Source organism: Drosophila yakuba, chromosome 2L, assembly GCF_016746365.2.
Source record: "Drosophila yakuba strain Tai18E2 chromosome 2L, Prin_Dyak_Tai18E2_2.1, whole genome shotgun sequence".
Classification (NCBI taxonomy): Eukaryota; Metazoa; Arthropoda; class Insecta; order Diptera; family Drosophilidae; genus Drosophila; species Drosophila yakuba.
In genome coordinates, this window is record NC_052527.2 from 15,911,291 (window position 1) to 15,927,462 (window position 16,172).

A 16,172-nucleotide genomic window follows, 5' to 3' on the forward strand; every position below is an offset into this window, starting at 1 on the left:
TTTCCATTCGAGTCAGGGTACCATATATCGTATGTCAATATATATTTTATTACTGTTCAAGTTAACTCGAACCCCAAACTCCAAGCCGCTTACAAAATGGAGAATATAGTAGAGACAAAGCGGCAGACGGTGAAGTCTCCTCTGGCCCTTGAGTGCCAAACGTTTAACATGACGGAATCCACGCTTACCCCTAAAACCAACGAGTCTGAAAACTTTTCGAAATTTACACTGGCCAACATGGTGTCCCTACCGTCCTCCCTGACCGAACACACGACCCGTTGGAATGCGCAGGCCCAGCTGAATGCCGCCTCGCCCATGGGCAAGTACACGGAACGCATGGTGGAGGACATTCTGTCCGAGATTTTCAAGGAGCGACGGGGGGACTATCCGGAGACCTCGTCCTCCTGTCACACGGCTGACATGGCGTGGTCATTTGATGAGCGGGAACCGCACGTGGACAAGCGCCTGCGGTACTGGAAGGAGGTGCTTCAGCAGCGCAAGAAGATGCAGCAGCGCGTCCAGCGGGAAACGGGCAAGCTGGCCAGTGAAGTGCTCTTCAACCGCCGCTCCACTCTGGACAACCGGGACGGGCAGACGGTGAAGCAGGTGCTGGATTACGCGGACCGCATGAAGTGCGAGCGTCTGATGAGCGCGCCCATTTCCAAGCTGGCAGACCAAGTGGATCCCTGCACATGCCAAGTGATTCCCGGCCTGGAGGCCACGACACCGAAGGCAGAAAGGGTGGGCTACAAGGATGTAGAGGTCATTGGCTTGCCTGAGGTCTGCCAAAGGGAGCTCTTGGGCAAGGAGGCCTTGCATCAAATCCCGCCACCTGGCTGGCTGCAATCGGAGTTCCTGGACAAACGGCTGGAGCAACGCTTTCCAGACATCCAAAACGTTGTGCAGTTCTTTCCCGATGTGGACGCCCTGCAGGTGGAGGGCACTGCTATCAGCAAGCTCAAGCGATCACCAAAGCCGGTCCTAGTGGATGTGGATTCCATGCACACGGTGACCCAAAGTGACAGCTCGCCGATCTGTTCCGAGGAGTGCGTCTGCGAGTCGTGTGGCGAAACGGAGGAGAAATCGTCAGGAGCCCCACCTCCCATTCCGGATGTGGGATTACGGGTTAATGGTGTGAATTACATTCCGTGCGAGGAAGATGGCGGCGGACTTAAGGACTGCTACGAAATCGTTGCCCGGTTCTCCTGCGATCCGTTCCGGCGTCGCTTTAAGCGCGTTCTGCAGCTGACCAACATTGGCAAGCAGTCGCTCTCCTTCTCCTGGAAACAGAGCACCTACTACTACAACAGGGGATCCCTGTTGCTGGCCCAGGACAACGAGTTTCACTTCGATCTGGAGGGCTTCAGGCTTTCGCACGGGGAGACTCGAAATGTGGCGGTGCTCTACCAGCCACGAAAAGTGGCGATGGCGGTGGAGTTGTGGCTGCTTCAGGTGGAGCCGCGCATCTTTTGCGGTCGCCAGGAGTCCTTGCTGCTCCGCCTTTACGGACGCTGTACTCCGCCAGCGGACTACATGGCCAAACTACTCGAGTGCCAGTGCGTCTGCATCTGCAAGTCGGATGCAGTGGCCATTGATAAGCTGACCACCCATTTGGGGGCCCTAGCTCCCATGGTGGTGCCTCCTCCGGCTTGCTGCCCTTATGAACGTCCGCTGGACGATCGGGAGGCATTCAACGCCCTAAATCCGGGCTACAGTTGTGCCCGCTTTGATGACCTGGAGGTGCTTCGTGCGTTCCATCAGCGCCTAAAGAAGCCGCGGGAGCCGCTCTGGGACCTGCGCCTGTCAACGATCAAGGACTACATTATGCGGATCAAGGGATTGCTGGAGCGAGAGTCGATATTTTCCGAATTTAACAAACTTCTCGCTCCTCTGCTAGGCGGCGTATCCTCATCGAATGCCAAGTCTACCAAGCAGGATGAGCAAAAACAACGGTCGAGGTTCATATATGTGCGCGGTGTAATCTGCAATGGAATCGCCGAGTGGGAGGACCTCATGTTCAACGTGGAAGACTCATTTTTCAAGCCAGAGCTACAGCGCTACTACCACAGCTTGTTGGGAGACTCCGAAGAGGGTGAGGAGGAGAAATACGGAGAAGAACCAGAGCAGCCAAAGCCAATGACACCCATCGACATGGAGAAACTAATGGAAATTTTGGGCGAAACGCAGTTGGACGAGAAGAAGATCCGGACGGCGGTAATCCGCAAATTGTATCGGTCAAAATATTTCCGGGACGCGCTGTACATCCAAACTTACTCACATCTGTGCAACATTTCAGAGGACATTGTGTCCGTCATAGAGAGTACAGAAATAGTACCTACCTAGGGAGAACTATAAGCCTCACGCGGTTTTAAAATAATCCTGCACAAATCATTAGTTTTCACATTACATGATGTACTTAAGAAAGGTCTATTCACAGTTAGAGAAAATCAAGAGAGTAGCAGGAAGCGATTTAGACCTAAGTATATTCTTGATCAGAATCTCTGATTCCGACAGATTTTTATTATAAGCCTACTTGCCATTTGTTCTTCTTTCAACACCACAATTTAACTGATTTTGTTTTGCTCATCGATATCCGAGTACATGACAAACTTTCAGATAAGTATCGCGTATCGAGTAGTCGATACCTATCACTTTTCTTTTTCGGCAAAAAAGTATGTCCTGACTTTCAGCCACTAAAGCCTCTTACATTAGTTTTTTAAGAATGGCATCTGTATAAGACGAGTTGCCAAGATCTCGATAATGATACGGCTATGGATCCTTTGGATTGTTGATTCCGATCGATAAGTGATGTGCTTCATGGGGACGATTCCTTCTTAGGGTTCTTAAACTGTTCTGGTGAGCAGGCTCTAGAGCTTTAAGTCAAAACATTCACGTAATTGCTTACAATTTACACCTTAAAATCGAATAAAATTATAAATGCGTGCAAGCCAGAAAAATGTGCTGACCGAGGAGGACACATCCAACACATCCATTCACCCAGATGGCTTAGCCAATGACCTTATAAAAGGCATTTTCAACAATTATTCCGAACGAGGACTTCACCATGAGTCATCCTTCAGTGTATCCTCCGGTTCTTTGCCGAATCGCAAGAGTAAAATCGATAGTCGTCTAGATTACTGGAAGAACATGCTTATTCAACGACGGGCCTTGCAAAAGAGACTAAGTAGCCAATTGGGCAGGACTCCGGAGCATATGATCCTAAATCACCAGGGAAAAGTAGTGAGACGCTCGATAGGGGACTGCTTGGAGACCGTAGGACTACCCAGCTATTCAGCTGCTGAAATGTTGGGGTGTGAAGAGCTTATAAGGGAGGATGTGGATACTATGCCAGAGCCAGCACCACAAATCCGTAGTTTGGAGGTGGTGGGCAAGAAGTGCAAGGAGTGTCAGAAGGTTCTGGGTCATAACTTAAAGGTGTCCAATCGTTCAGAGGCTTCTTTAGGCGCAGGTGGCGCAGTCGAGGTGACCCAATCTGCAGTGACGATCCAGCAGGTGGCTAGCGGACCAGGCGTTCGCATTAATGGCATCAATTTCTGGCCACATAATCCGGAATTCTCGCCCACCATTGACCGAACCTTTGCCAGTCAACCCTTTCAACGATACCTGCGCCCCATCATACGCATCGAAAACATTGGACACCGAGAGCTGCGCCTTTATTGGAAGAAGGTTAACTTCTTCTCGAACAACAATACTCTTATGGAAGCCGATCTTGATGACTTCCTTTTCGATGTGGCCCCATTTGTGCTTCTTCCGGGCGAGGTTCGAGATGTTACGGTTCTCTATCAGCCGCGCCACGTGGCCATTGTAAAGCAGCGCTGGCTGCTACTGACGAGTCCACGCATCTTCTTCTGTCGTCCCTCTGGTTTCACATTGAACTTGAACGGTCGCTGCACCCCGCCCAAAGAATACTTGGACCGCCTGAAACTGGAGAAGCTTCAGGTGATGTCCTATGAGGAGCGGGTGCATCTGCAGCAGCGGACATTGACCCTCTGTCCATATGAACGGGATCTGGAGGAGCGCGAGGCATTCAACTGCCGCAACAGAAGCTTCCAGTGCCCAACTCACGAAGATTTTGCGCGCCTCATGGCGTTCTACAAGCGGGTGAGGCCTCGAAATTCGTGTACTTCCTCCTGGGACTACAGTGTGCACTCGCTAATCCACCTGGTGTGTAATAGTCGCGACATACGGCAGCGCATTGCACACTTTTCGGAACTGACCAACTTGCTAGACGGCTTGCGAAGAACATCTACAATGCCATTGAATAGAGCGGACTCAGTAAATAGGCTGTGGGAACGCGATCACTCAAAAATGATTTATGTGCGTGGAATACTGGGTAGTGTACTGGAAGAATGGGAGCAAAAGGTGCATCTCCTTAGAGTGAGAGTCGCCAACCAAGATACTACGAGTAGTACCAGCTTGCAGGTGGCCAATAGGATTCCACGTTCCAAGTTATTCATGGACTCAATCTGTATCCAGTTGTACGTATTGATTTGCAGCGCGGTGGAGGATATTGCGTCAGTGATCGAAAGCACATCTCAGATTTAGTGGCTGCCGAGCAGACTATACACATCAAAGCACCCAAACACATCACACTTGAAAAAACAAAATAAAAAAAAAATAAAAATGAATAAGAGAAACGAACTTGGGCTAGGGCCCGGCTCCAGGCACCGCTCGTGGTTGCAGTCCTTCATCAGGGAGGAACCCGATTCCCAGAAGAACGAGATGGAAATAAAGTCCGACTCCACAACCCTTAAGTTCCGTAAGCACAACCAGCTGAAGGCGGTTTCCGAACGGGATGGCAAGCAGGTAGTGGAGGAGATCATCCAGGACATGTTCGACAAGAAGCGGGGTACCATCACACTGTCTGAATCGGACAGTTCGCTGCAGGAGGATATGCGAGAATCCCTGAGCATGGACCCTCGCCTGAAGCTGTGGTATAACACGCTCCAGAACCGTGCGGCCGTGCAGGCGAAGATCCAGAGGAAGCTCGGCCGCCGTCCCGACGAAATGCTGATCAACGCCGGCAGCACTGTAGCTCCCAGGGATCGGGGTAACGTGGAGCGGCTGCTCGACCTTGCCGGCCGCATGAATCCCACCAGCTTGTTCCAAAAGAAACCTGCCACTCTTCCCGCCTTGTTTACCAGCCAATGCCAACTTCTACCCGAGCTGCAGGAGACACTTCCACGCGCCGAGCAGTCCGGTCGGGCGGAGCTGGAGATCACTGGCCTAACCCATGCCACCAAGCAGGAGATCCTGGGCAGGGCGTACCAACGGCCCGAGATGCCCACACCGTGGCAGAAGTCGCGCGTGCTGGAGAATCGTATCGAGAACAAGAGCAGCGACATAAGGCGCGTCATCTCGTTCTTCCCGAATCTGGACAGACTGGAGGTGGTGGGTGGCTCCGTGCAGCAGGAGTTTACCAACGGAGAACTTAATCGGCTCGAGCGGGTGTCTTGTGACTCTATTTACACCGTGAGCGGCACTTCTCAGTTAATGCCCGACGAGGAGGAAAAAGTTGAGGAACACCACAAGGCAGATCCTGACCCGGCAAAAAATCAGGAATCTGTCGTTTCCCGTGCAGCCGTTATCATCAACGGTACGCTCTATATGAACTCAGGAAAGCGCATCTTTTTACCGGAGATCGCGAACGTTTTTTTCGAGTGCCACCCGTTCCAGAACGTGGTCAAGGAGGTGGCTCGCGTGGAGAACGTCGGTGGCCAGGTGCTCACCTGCCAGTGGGCCACTGTGGACTGCAAGCGTGCCCCCAAAAGCCCTGCCCAGTGCCAGATCTTCCTAATGTCGCCGGCCAGCTTCACCGTTTTCCCAGGTGAGGTGCACGTGTGCCGAGCGCTGTACCGACCACGTGGATGCTACCTGCTGAAGCAGCGCTATGAGCTCCGCATTTTCCCCAACGTAATCGGCTCCGTGCGCGGTATTTTCTTGGTCCGCCTGACGGGACGCTGCATCCCGGCTCCGGAGTACACGGCCAAGCTTCGGCGGCACCAGCAACTGCTTACGGACAAGTCCATGAAGAAAATGGCCAATGACCTGAACAAGTACCAGGCGTCCATAGTGCCTCTCCTGCATCCGCCCGAAGTAATGTGTCCTTATGAGCGGGTGTTGGACGAAAGGGAGGTGTTTAATGTAGAGAATCCTGGATACAAGTGCGAGCGGTTTGACGACCTTGAGACATTGAAATCGCTATACGAAACTCTTAAGAAACCAAGGGAGCCCGCTTGGGATCTGCGACTGGAGACGGTTCGTAGGGTAATCCTTCGGTTCCCGGACTCCAATAAACGAAAGTTGTACTTCGCAAAACTAGTCAAAGTTCAGGAGGAACTTAAGCTGTGTAGAGGCAGTGATTTCCTTACGCATTTCAGTCAGCATAACGAGAGGATTCGTTCCAAGTTCATCTATGTGAAGGGGTGCATAGGCAATGGCATCCAGGAGTGGGAGGAGATGATGGCATCGATGGAACTGAGTGGCTTCAGGCTGGAGATAAGTCACTTTCGGCAACAAGAAGAAAAAGAAAAGACACCATTGGATGGGACCGATGATGACGGCAAAGGATCGGAGGAAAAGCCATGGATGCAGCAGCTGCGTAAGGAGAACCCCTATCAGTATCTCCTGAAAAAACTGCGATCGAGGAAATCATACAGGGACAGCCTCTACGTTCAGACATACTCGCACCTTTGTGACATGGCCGAAAACGTGGTTTCCGTTATCGAAAGCACTAAGACCGCCTAAAGTAAACTGCTTTTTGCAGTTTGGTTTCATGCTTAACGTCCAAATTTAATATGGCTCAGAAATAGTAAGAAGTTGCCAAAAGTCTCGCAAAGAAATAAAGAAAAACTCCCCGGGGATGGTCTATTGGCTTGGAAATCTATTAGCAGTGCCGGGTGGGAAACTATTTCCCTGCCTGGGGACACACCTGTGCCCCCAATGTGGCGCCAACTTTTCCCATTACGATGGCCCTTTATGGGCCAACAAAATTGTCCATTTCAGGCGAGGAATGTGAGGCCCACACCCAACGCAACTTCTATAATGTTTAATGGCGCGCAAATGTTGGCCGGAAAAGTTTGGGGCTGACTTCGATTTCAGCTAGTTTGCATTGATTTGATGACACTTTGGGGCTCATTCGATTCCACTAATAAACGAACCATGTCCAGCGCCCACACTCCCGCCCTTTCTTAACAGAGTTGGCGTGTCAAAAAGTTGTCTGCGCCTTGTTGGCTGCTCTTTTGACGTTGCCTTGTGGAAACGGTGTCTGATGAAATGTGGCAACGAACGAGGCCGTTATGCTTGCAATTATCCAAATTGATTTTTTGATAGCGTCAATGCTACTAAGCCTACTATAATCCCCATTCTTATACTCAGCTTGTAGAACACATTTATTTGGGTCCTCATTAGAGTTAGCGCTGAAACCTATTTAAGTATACGCATTGCTGTGTAAGTCTTTGATGGCCGGCCCCTCGGGAGCTTCACACGCCGTCGATCCGCAATGCAAAATGCCATTAATCATGCATCATTGGGGCATCGCAGGCTGTGCAGCAAGAAGCGGCACGCAGAAAAGCATTGTTTCCGTTCACACTCAACTTGTAATTAGCCTGTGCTGAGATGCCACTAATGTGCGGCCTAATGATCTCCAGTCGGCGAGCAATGAAGGTGACCAACTAACATGGTCAGCTGCAAATCAACCTTGAACTCGTCAGATGGCCAACACGGTTGACACCGCACTTATTGTCACTTCAAGTCCAGATCGTAAGATGGCTGGGAAATATTTTTGCTTTTATCTTTAAATATCTATCTGTATGTCGATTTGCACTCCCACTAGCTGAGTAACGGGTATCTCATAGTCAAGAAACACGACTCTCTTGTTACTTTTACATTTTGGAATTCAGTTCAATATATATTTCATTGTGTATATACATACATATGTATATTAGTCAGCATTGCACACTCTCCTGGTGGCACTCTCCCCAATGACAAATTAAGTTACATGCAGATGGGCAGTCTTTTTTTACTTAAAAAAAATTCTTTATGATTTGTAATTGCTATTTACAGTTACTTTAAAAGGTATTTATTGATAAAGCAACTTTTTTTTTGAACAGCGCCACCATCATATTACGGTTCGATTTAAAACATTTACATTTTTACACCATTAATAAAGTATATTACGCAACTCTATATCTATGAACAACAAGTGGCATTCTATGTAGAAACCTTATTAGAAAGTTGTTGAATTTTAAGCTTGGATTCTACAGAGATTCTTACACGCAAATCTACATTCTTTAATTTTTTAGCTGGGATTCTACAGAGATTCTTACTCGAAAATCTACATACTTATATACATATGTAAATGACTCTGGAAATGCTTAGAAACGAAGCATACTTTTGGGATGGCGGTATGAGCAAGGGTGCTTCAAACAAGTTTGGTGTTGCAGATGCGAGTTGCGTTGCAGCTTTCACACGCATTCTCTATATAAATTTCGACAATTTAAAGGACGAAATATGCAACCACTTACTACTAGCTATTGTACTTTAGTTAACTACACGTGATAGGCATCGTATATTGGGCAGTTCGTTAAAAGAAGAATTAAGCAATCTTATGTACACCCTATCGAACACGATCCACAGGCAGGGATCAAACCACACAGAGATCCACAGGTTCCGCAGGTTCGATCAGTCTGAAAGCGGCGTCAGTTGCGAGCGGTTTACACTTGGCGACAGGTGCGGCTTTTCGTCGAGTAATCCGCCTGATCGATCGATCGATCGCGCGCGCTTCTGCGATGTCGATTTCGGTCCACGTTATCTTGCGCCAGATCTGTCATTTACCGTTTTCAGCCAGATCGGTGCAAAGTGCACAAAAACCACCATCGAATAGCTCCTAATTGAATTGGCAACAATCGATAATTTGTGACGTGAAGTGCATAATTTAGTGTGATCCCTACCAGGGCAGGCTATATCCATCGGGCAGAGTGCTCCTTCGTGGGGCCAAGTGAGTTTGTGCAACCAACTATTCGCAAACGGCCAAGTGAGGTGTGATTTAAGCCATGTTTTCGCCTTCGTACAAAACGGATACCAGCATATTCTCCTTCCCCTGCTACAAACTCTTTCGTATTCAGATACAGATACAGCCGACAATAAAATAACATTAAAAATCAAATTAAAAAACTCGATACCGATTGATATGCGAGGCACAGACTTCGAGTCGCTTGCCCTAGCACAATATTTTTATGGCATTATCGAAGGTCGAGAATCTATCAGCCAAGGTGTGTTGCTGGTACTTGGCAAACGAAAGACTTGGGCAACGAACTTCGGACGTAGCCAGCTCACCGGAATAATAGCTTTCATAAGCTTATGCACATTACACGTCAACTGAAGTGCTCAGCTTGATTTATTTAGATGCGTTAGGTTTTAATCGCCATTCGCAGCGCACTTTCACCAACTTGCTGCAGCCTCGCGGAATGAAGTCATAACCAAATAGGCTTACGACCTGCTCCAGCACATAAAACACGACTTGTCTAGCCATAAAAACACTTGCCAAAGCCCGAAAATAATTTGATTACCGCGCACTCCTCTTGGCTTTCTCCGCCGCTTGATCCAATTAGTTTTCGGTGGGCCACAGTGCAGATATATGTAGCTGAGGACCTGGGCAATCGAAGCAGCTGCCACCCACAGAAGTGCAATGAAACGGACTTACATGGCGGCAATGTGTCAACAATGGCTTGTTAGCAATTGCTTTTTAGCCAAGTGTGTGAGTGTGTGGGCTTCGAACAGGGGTATGCAGCTGAAAACACCTTATTGACAAGAGACATTTGACTCGAACTGCACGTGTGTGTGGGCCGGGGTTGAAATTTATCTCCGATTTCTAATTGCCTGACATGCCAATTTAAATCTAAAGCTCACCGATAGCTCGCCGGTTCTGCGGCGCATTCCTCCGCGGTTTATAGCCCGGCCAGGGTGGCCATAAAACGAGCACTGCAATTCGATCTGCTTTTGTATGGCCCGTCCGGTCCAACTTAATCAATTTTCGCACTACTGCTGGCTCGATTCCGGGCTTTATTGAGAAATTCTTCATAATTATGTAGCGTCGGCCGGCGGCGGTTTGAAATAAAACTGTGCTTTATGGCCGAGTTGCGGCAACTAGTTGGCTCAATTATGGCTCTGCTGCATCAACTTTCTCCCTCACTTTGGGCCAACTGCCACGGCTGCTTAACCCCAATCGACGCCTCTAACTGACTAACTAACTGGCGTGTTAATTTGTTAGTTGGTTAGTTTACTCCGCACGCAGCCATCTAGCCACACAATTGCCGGAGCATGAAGCCAAGATGCTCTGGCTATCGGAATCTTAGATACAAAGCAGCCAAAGAATCCCGCCTCGGAATAGATTGGCCACTTTACAGTTATCGTCTTGGTGTTGTTAGCATAACAAAGGTCCGAGTGGGTCAACAACCTAACCTTCGTTATGTCAATCTCGTCTGTTTTCCACTATTTGCATATTACACATGTCTCACGTCCATTTAAAGACGCAATTTAGGAACCATTTCCCAGCTATTCATCATTGGCAAGCGAATTTCGGTCCGTATGCATTAATTAGGCCGCGTTATGAGCTTTTAAGGCGGGAAGTCATTAATAAGTATTAAATCCGTCGATGGACGTATGCAAACGCCAATTCGAACTGTCATCCTGTCAGTTCGCGTTAGTTTCCCAACCATCTTCCAGGCAGATAAGAACGGGTTCCCCAGAAATTGGAGCAACGTTAGCTGGTCCGCTCGTTTCCTCTCACCCAAATTGTAGTTGTATTTGATTGTGTTTGACATTTAACACGAGTGCGCTGCAGATTAGACTTGCCACTGCCGCCTTCCGCCCACAAGGTTTTCATTTTGAAGGCGTGTCGGCTCGATTTTCATTTCACTTCGTTTTCCGCGACCGGAGCCCCGTAGAGTCGAACGATTTTCTAACTGGCTGCGATCGAGTTTTATGCGAGCGCAATAAAAATTCGAGAAGGAATTCCATTTCTGCTCAGAGCAATCAATTTCGATGGGGACAAAGGCCTTTAGCACCCCGCTCCAGCGATAAGTCAGGCGTGAGATTATTATCCGAACCTCTGAAATATGAGGCCCAGACAATGGCTCATTAGATCGCTTGGCTTTCGCCCAAACTAGTTTGGCTGGCAGGCCTAAACTTTGTAATTATTACGGCATGGCCCAGCCGTAACTTCCAGAGGCTAAAATTATAGTTCGGCCGTAAATAGACAAACAAGTTAATCCATTAGCGAGTGAGACATCTCGCCTGACTGCCAAACAGAACCGGAAAGAACCCAACTCCGCAGACCGCTATTAGGTGCATATATCTTATTGTTTATATTGTCTCTTGGCGGGATTCGTATGGTAATTTCGGAAAATGTGCCAGCTGCATAGGAACATCAGACTGCATAATAAATTATGAAATTTTACAGTTGCCGCCGCGCTGAATGAGTTGTCACGTCTGCGGCTTTCTAAACCACTTAGGTAGGCAGCTATAAGTCCATAGATATGTCGGATTCTGTGCTGCTGAATGGGATTCTTGATAACTTGATAACACTATTTCAACCCGTTCAATAAAGACTTCTCGGGGAAATGCGGCTCAAGTGGGCGCAACACAACACACAAAACACAAAAGGTTGAGTGCTGCGGTGAACGGCTTAGCTGCGAGTTGGGAAAGTAAACCAAGACAAAGCAATTGACTTTTTAACCTGCATTTCTGTCTATTACACTCCGAGAAAAATCTACATAAATAGTCATAATATTAATTGCGCCAGACAGGCCATTTTCCACGCAGTTTCCCAGCCGCCGGCTATGAAAACTTGAACCCCGGCAAATGGCCGGCAATAAAAGGCACCATAAAGCTACCATACTTGAGTTTATGCCGTATGCAAGGGGAAACAGCACTGGTCAACTGGGTAATTCCTAGTGGGGATTGATGACAGAGCCGCCAGCCACTCAAACTAAAGCAGAGTCGAATGGAGAATTGCAGTTAACAGCAATTCAATGCCAACTTCTGCAGTTGCTTCGGCTGAGGTGTGTGCAAACGCGCATACGCCCCGTTGGCCTAGTGCGATTGCAAGCAGCCGCTGCCAATGGGTCAGGCATTATCAGATATTAACGCCGGCAATTTGGCATCGGATAAATTACGCGGCAAGCATCGATGGCGTCACTTACACATGTCGAACAACCGCCATCAATAAATACTAACGGCGCCTCGCGGCATCAACTCCACATCGACATCCAAAGTGCGCCACTATATCTGGCATATGGCATCTTGGATCTGGGATCTTGGATCTGGGATCCACAGCTTTCCATCTTCTGCCTTGGACCAACCGCCGGAAGTCTTTGTTTGGGCATTTGCTGGCCGCCCGGCTCCAGTTTTTCTTATGATTATTGTGTGATCGCGTTTTAATCGCATCGGGGAAGAGCTCTTTGTGGCACATGTGAATCATGCGCAAGTGCCGCTTTTCCCATTCGAAGACCGGTTTTCCCCACTTACCCACTCATTGGGCTCTAATCACACCCGCTGTCTAACTGCAAATCTGGCCGGGATCGCGTGCTGCGGCCCCGACTTTGTTGCGGTTGGAAATCATCTTCAATTTCTGTGCTAGCCGGAAGCCAGTTGCTCCACTCGGGCGGCTATGATTGCGATTCTTTTTGTTTATAATTCAATTACAGGCCTCCTTCGCTCAGAGCCTCAAATTCTTCCGCGCAAATGTCGAGTCTTCTGGGTGGAATGTGTGCCTACGCTGCTTGTGAGAAAACGCTATAATTTCTCTATTTGGATGTAATGAATTCAGAAACTGATCTATTTATGGCACTCTAACATGAACTACCACTTAATAATTTAAAAGTTAGAACATTCATCCTTTTTACATATTTTCGTTTGGATAAAGACGAGTCAAAGAACATTCTGCAAATAAACAAAGAGCAAATTTGAAATTAAAATGTTGATTAAATCATTATATGTTTCGGAATATACTCAAAATATTACATTGAGCTTCACTCGAAATCAACTTGAAATGACAGTTTTTGTTTGTCGGTAGTTTAGCATTGAAAATGGTTCCATTGACCGTTTAACATTAAATTGATTTGTCAATACCGAACTGCTGTCGCTCCGTTTTTAAGCTGTGTACTGTGATCTTTGATCTCGAACTCTTTGGTAATCTGATAAATATTGCCTCTGCTCTTGATTGGCAGCTTTTCCCTGGCATTGATCTCATAAATACGAGCCGAGGCCCCGCTTTTTGTCGACTCCATTAAGGGGTCGGCGAGCACTAAGCTAAAAACAGCTTAATGCACTGTGGGATGCCTGGATACTCGCAGCTAGAGATAGATATAGAGATAGAGATAGAGACACAGATACAGATGGAAAGCACACACTCAGGATACATGTGGTACGTGGATGACGGTAAGCTGCAATTGCCGCAAAGGCATTTGGCTACCACTCAAGCAGCTGCGGCAGTCACCGCTGATGGTGATGATGATGAAGATGAAGATGAAGTTATTATTATCTGACAAGGGCATCGCCGCGATGGAAACTGCAGTGGCTCGCACTTAGCGGAGCTGTTTTCCACGTTTTCCACCGATACCTGCCTCTACGTGTCTGCTGTCTTTATTAGAGGCGTAACCAATCGCCTCGATGCCTGATGCCTGATGGCCGATGCCTTATGGCTTATTCCCGATGCCAGGGTGTCCGTCCAATGGTCCAATGGCCATCACCAGCACCATCACCATCTTCGCTTTTAGCCATTAGCAGTGGTAAGCGCGTTCGCTTCGCTATTTGCCTTACATCGAATCACTATTAAGGGCTCAGGCTGCCAATTCGCAGTGTCTACACAAATTTGATTAAGTTTCCTTCTGGGCAGGCGGCTTCCGTGTGCGGTTTGGGGAAAGTGTTATGTTAGTGCCAAGGCGGTTTTCATCTTGTTCGAAAGTAAATTATAGACAATCGATCACAAGACTGTGGGCTGTGTAATTGTCTAGCCTCCAATTTCCAGTCGAGAAAGTTGAGTTTTCCTCGGGCTGGGCATCTGTATCTGAATTAAATAAAGTGTTATTAAACGGAAATATAAAACTTTTTAGGACAATGCGCCTATAAATGATTTTTGTATAAAGCAATATAGATTAACTAATTCCTAATCAATGCAGTGACCGCACAATATATTTAAAATAAATTTTGGCCGCACAACCATTACAAAAGCGAATGCCACAGAAATACTTCTAGTACAAAAGAGTACAAAATTCTGAAAATTCGTCGCACAAACACCAAATTAAAAAAACAAGTGTACAAAAAACTACAATCATGTAATTAAAATTCCACTTGAAAGTAAATTTACGACTAAGCTTTAAAACAAAAGCAACCAAAAAAGCAGCTACAAGAAAAGAATGACATTGCCGACAAGAAAAGACAACGAGAACTGAAAAATAATTACGGCCCAGAACAATAATAATAAGCAACATGAGCAGCCTGTCAACCAGAGGAGGAGGAGGAGGAGGAGCAGGAGGCTCCAGCGGAGGATCGGGGGAAGCAGATGATGCTGCCGCTGCCGCTGCTCCTGCTGTTGGACAGGCAACAGTAACGGCCACTGGCAACATGGAGCCGGCGATGGTGCCACGTACCGCCAATTTGCTGGCATGCAAACAATGGTGGCGCGTCTGCTTCTTGTACGGGGACCAGCAGAAATATTATCGACAGCTCTATAGCAAGGCGGCGGCCCAGCGGCTGGCGGACGCTAATCAGGAGCCCGACAATGCCCGCGATCGGGAGTACGACACCGTGGACTGCGATCTTATCGCCGGGCAATTAGATGCCGGCGAGGAAGCGGACGATGGCATCGATCTGGGCGATCACTTGGCGACCACGAAGGGAGCAGCGGTACCGGCGGGCCGTCCACTCTTCCCGCTCTCCTCCCCGCCGCGGCGCAGCAAGAAGCTCCTGAGATCCTTGCGAACCCATGTGCGCGAGAAGAAGCTGCCGAAGAACGACACTGCGACGGCCAACGAGTCCAGCGAGGTAACCCAGCGGAATGCCAGGGTTACCGTACTCGACGACCCCTTTCTATTCGGCATCGACGCCGATCACCTGGGAGATCTCGTGGTGCGTGGCAAGCGGTACAGTCCACTGGACGTCGCGGAGCAGGAGGCCACGGCCCAGGTGCTGGAGATCATCGAGCAGGAGGAGGAGTCTTCGGAGCAGGAAGCTCCCAAGCCCGCCCTACCGCCCAAGCAAAAGCAGCAGCGTCCGGTGCCTCCATTGCCACCACCACCAGTGAACCGGGTCACCCAGGACCAAGGAGTGCAACCTGCAGCACCACAAGTGCCCCTGCAACCCCTGACCGCCGGCGATCTACAGTTTCTAAACTTGAGCCTGCGGCAGAGGAGTTTACCGCGCAGCATGAAGCCGTTTAAGGATGCCCACGATATCAGTTTCACTTTCAACGAACTGGACACGAGCGCCGCACCGGAAGTGGCCACAGGAGCCACAGGAGCCGCCCAGCAGGAGTCAAATGAGTGAGTAGCTATTTCCAGCCAGTCCATTTGTCAGATGCAATTTGGCCGCCCTTGGCAGCCGCCTTTCCTCCATGCTGCTGCTGACAATTTAAATGCATAAGTTTTGTTCCCGTGATTGATTACCAGAAGCCCCAAGTTCAGGACGAGCTGCGACAGCAACTTGTTGTGCAAGACGTTGCCGAGGCAGGAGTCAATGAACACACATTGCGTGTTCTGCGACCAACACAAAACGCGACCGCAAAATGCACGCAACAAGCTGTAGCCAGCAAAATCAGCTACTCCGGCAACTTGTTTTTGTCTTGACAGCCTGAAACCAAAACTGCAGGACAGTGGGAATATGCCTTAAAAAATCAATTGAGGGAGAGAACTCTAAAAAGATTTCGCGAAGATACGTTAGTTTTAGAAGTGAGCTCACCCATGGCATTTATTATAATATCAATTGCAAAACCTTATTGGTGTTCGCAAGGTACTTTCTCATATAACTATAATAACCTTATTGAACATATTGCGTTTCATCAGAAAATCTCAATCGGACCTTAAAATTCTATTCGTGCACACTGCCTTGGGAAATGAAAATTTGAATTAAGTCTATTTCTGCAAAATAAGACG

General features: G+C 48.3%; 4 protein-coding genes across 7 annotated transcripts in view; all 4 read left to right on the forward strand.

Moving 5' to 3' along the window:
* Nucleotides 1-16,172, forward strand: part of LOC6528397 (protein prickle) — a 60,432-nt gene that overhangs the window by 27,613 nt on the left and 16,647 nt on the right. Inside the window, exons 1-2 of one of the 4 annotated variants that reach the window (XM_039371788.1) lie at nt 8,693-9,060; nt 14,202-15,563. The exons of 2 other annotated variants lie outside the window; for them this stretch is intronic. In XM_039371788.1, coding sequence (XP_039227722.1) covers nt 14,512-15,563 — 1,052 coding nt within the window. In that variant the 5' untranslated portion in view covers nt 8,693-9,060; nt 14,202-14,511. Of the gene's footprint in view, nt 1-8,692; nt 15,564-16,172 lie in introns of those variants that run through there. One more of the 4 variants, XM_002089408.3, reaches the window with a different exon arrangement.
* On the forward strand, nt 15-2,532 carry LOC6528394. The gene has a single exon (XM_002089405.4). The coding sequence runs from the start codon at nt 97-99 to the stop codon at nt 2,341-2,343; it is 2,247 nt and encodes a 748-aa protein (XP_002089441.1). The 5' UTR covers nt 15-96; the 3' UTR covers nt 2,344-2,532.
* LOC6528395 lies at nt 2,721-4,649 on the forward strand. Its single transcript, XM_002089406.4, has one exon. It carries the CDS (start codon nt 2,938-2,940, stop codon nt 4,564-4,566), a length of 1,629 nt encoding a protein of 542 aa, XP_002089442.1. The 5' UTR covers nt 2,721-2,937; the 3' UTR covers nt 4,567-4,649.
* Nucleotides 4,645-6,882, forward strand: LOC6528396. The gene has a single exon (XM_002089407.4). The coding sequence runs from the start codon at nt 4,645-4,647 to the stop codon at nt 6,766-6,768; it is 2,124 nt and encodes a 707-aa protein (XP_002089443.1). The 3' UTR covers nt 6,769-6,882.

What these genes read in the sequence shown, in the direction of transcription:
- LOC6528394 (XM_002089405.4), top strand. Translation starts at nt 97, where the DNA reads ATGGAGAATATAGTAGAGACAAAGCGGCAGACGGTGAAGTCTCCTCTG.
- LOC6528395 (XM_002089406.4), top strand. Translation starts at nt 2,938, where the DNA reads ATGCGTGCAAGCCAGAAAAATGTGCTGACCGAGGAGGACACATCCAAC.
- LOC6528396 (XM_002089407.4), top strand. Translation starts at nt 4,645, where the DNA reads ATGAATAAGAGAAACGAACTTGGGCTAGGGCCCGGCTCCAGGCACCGC.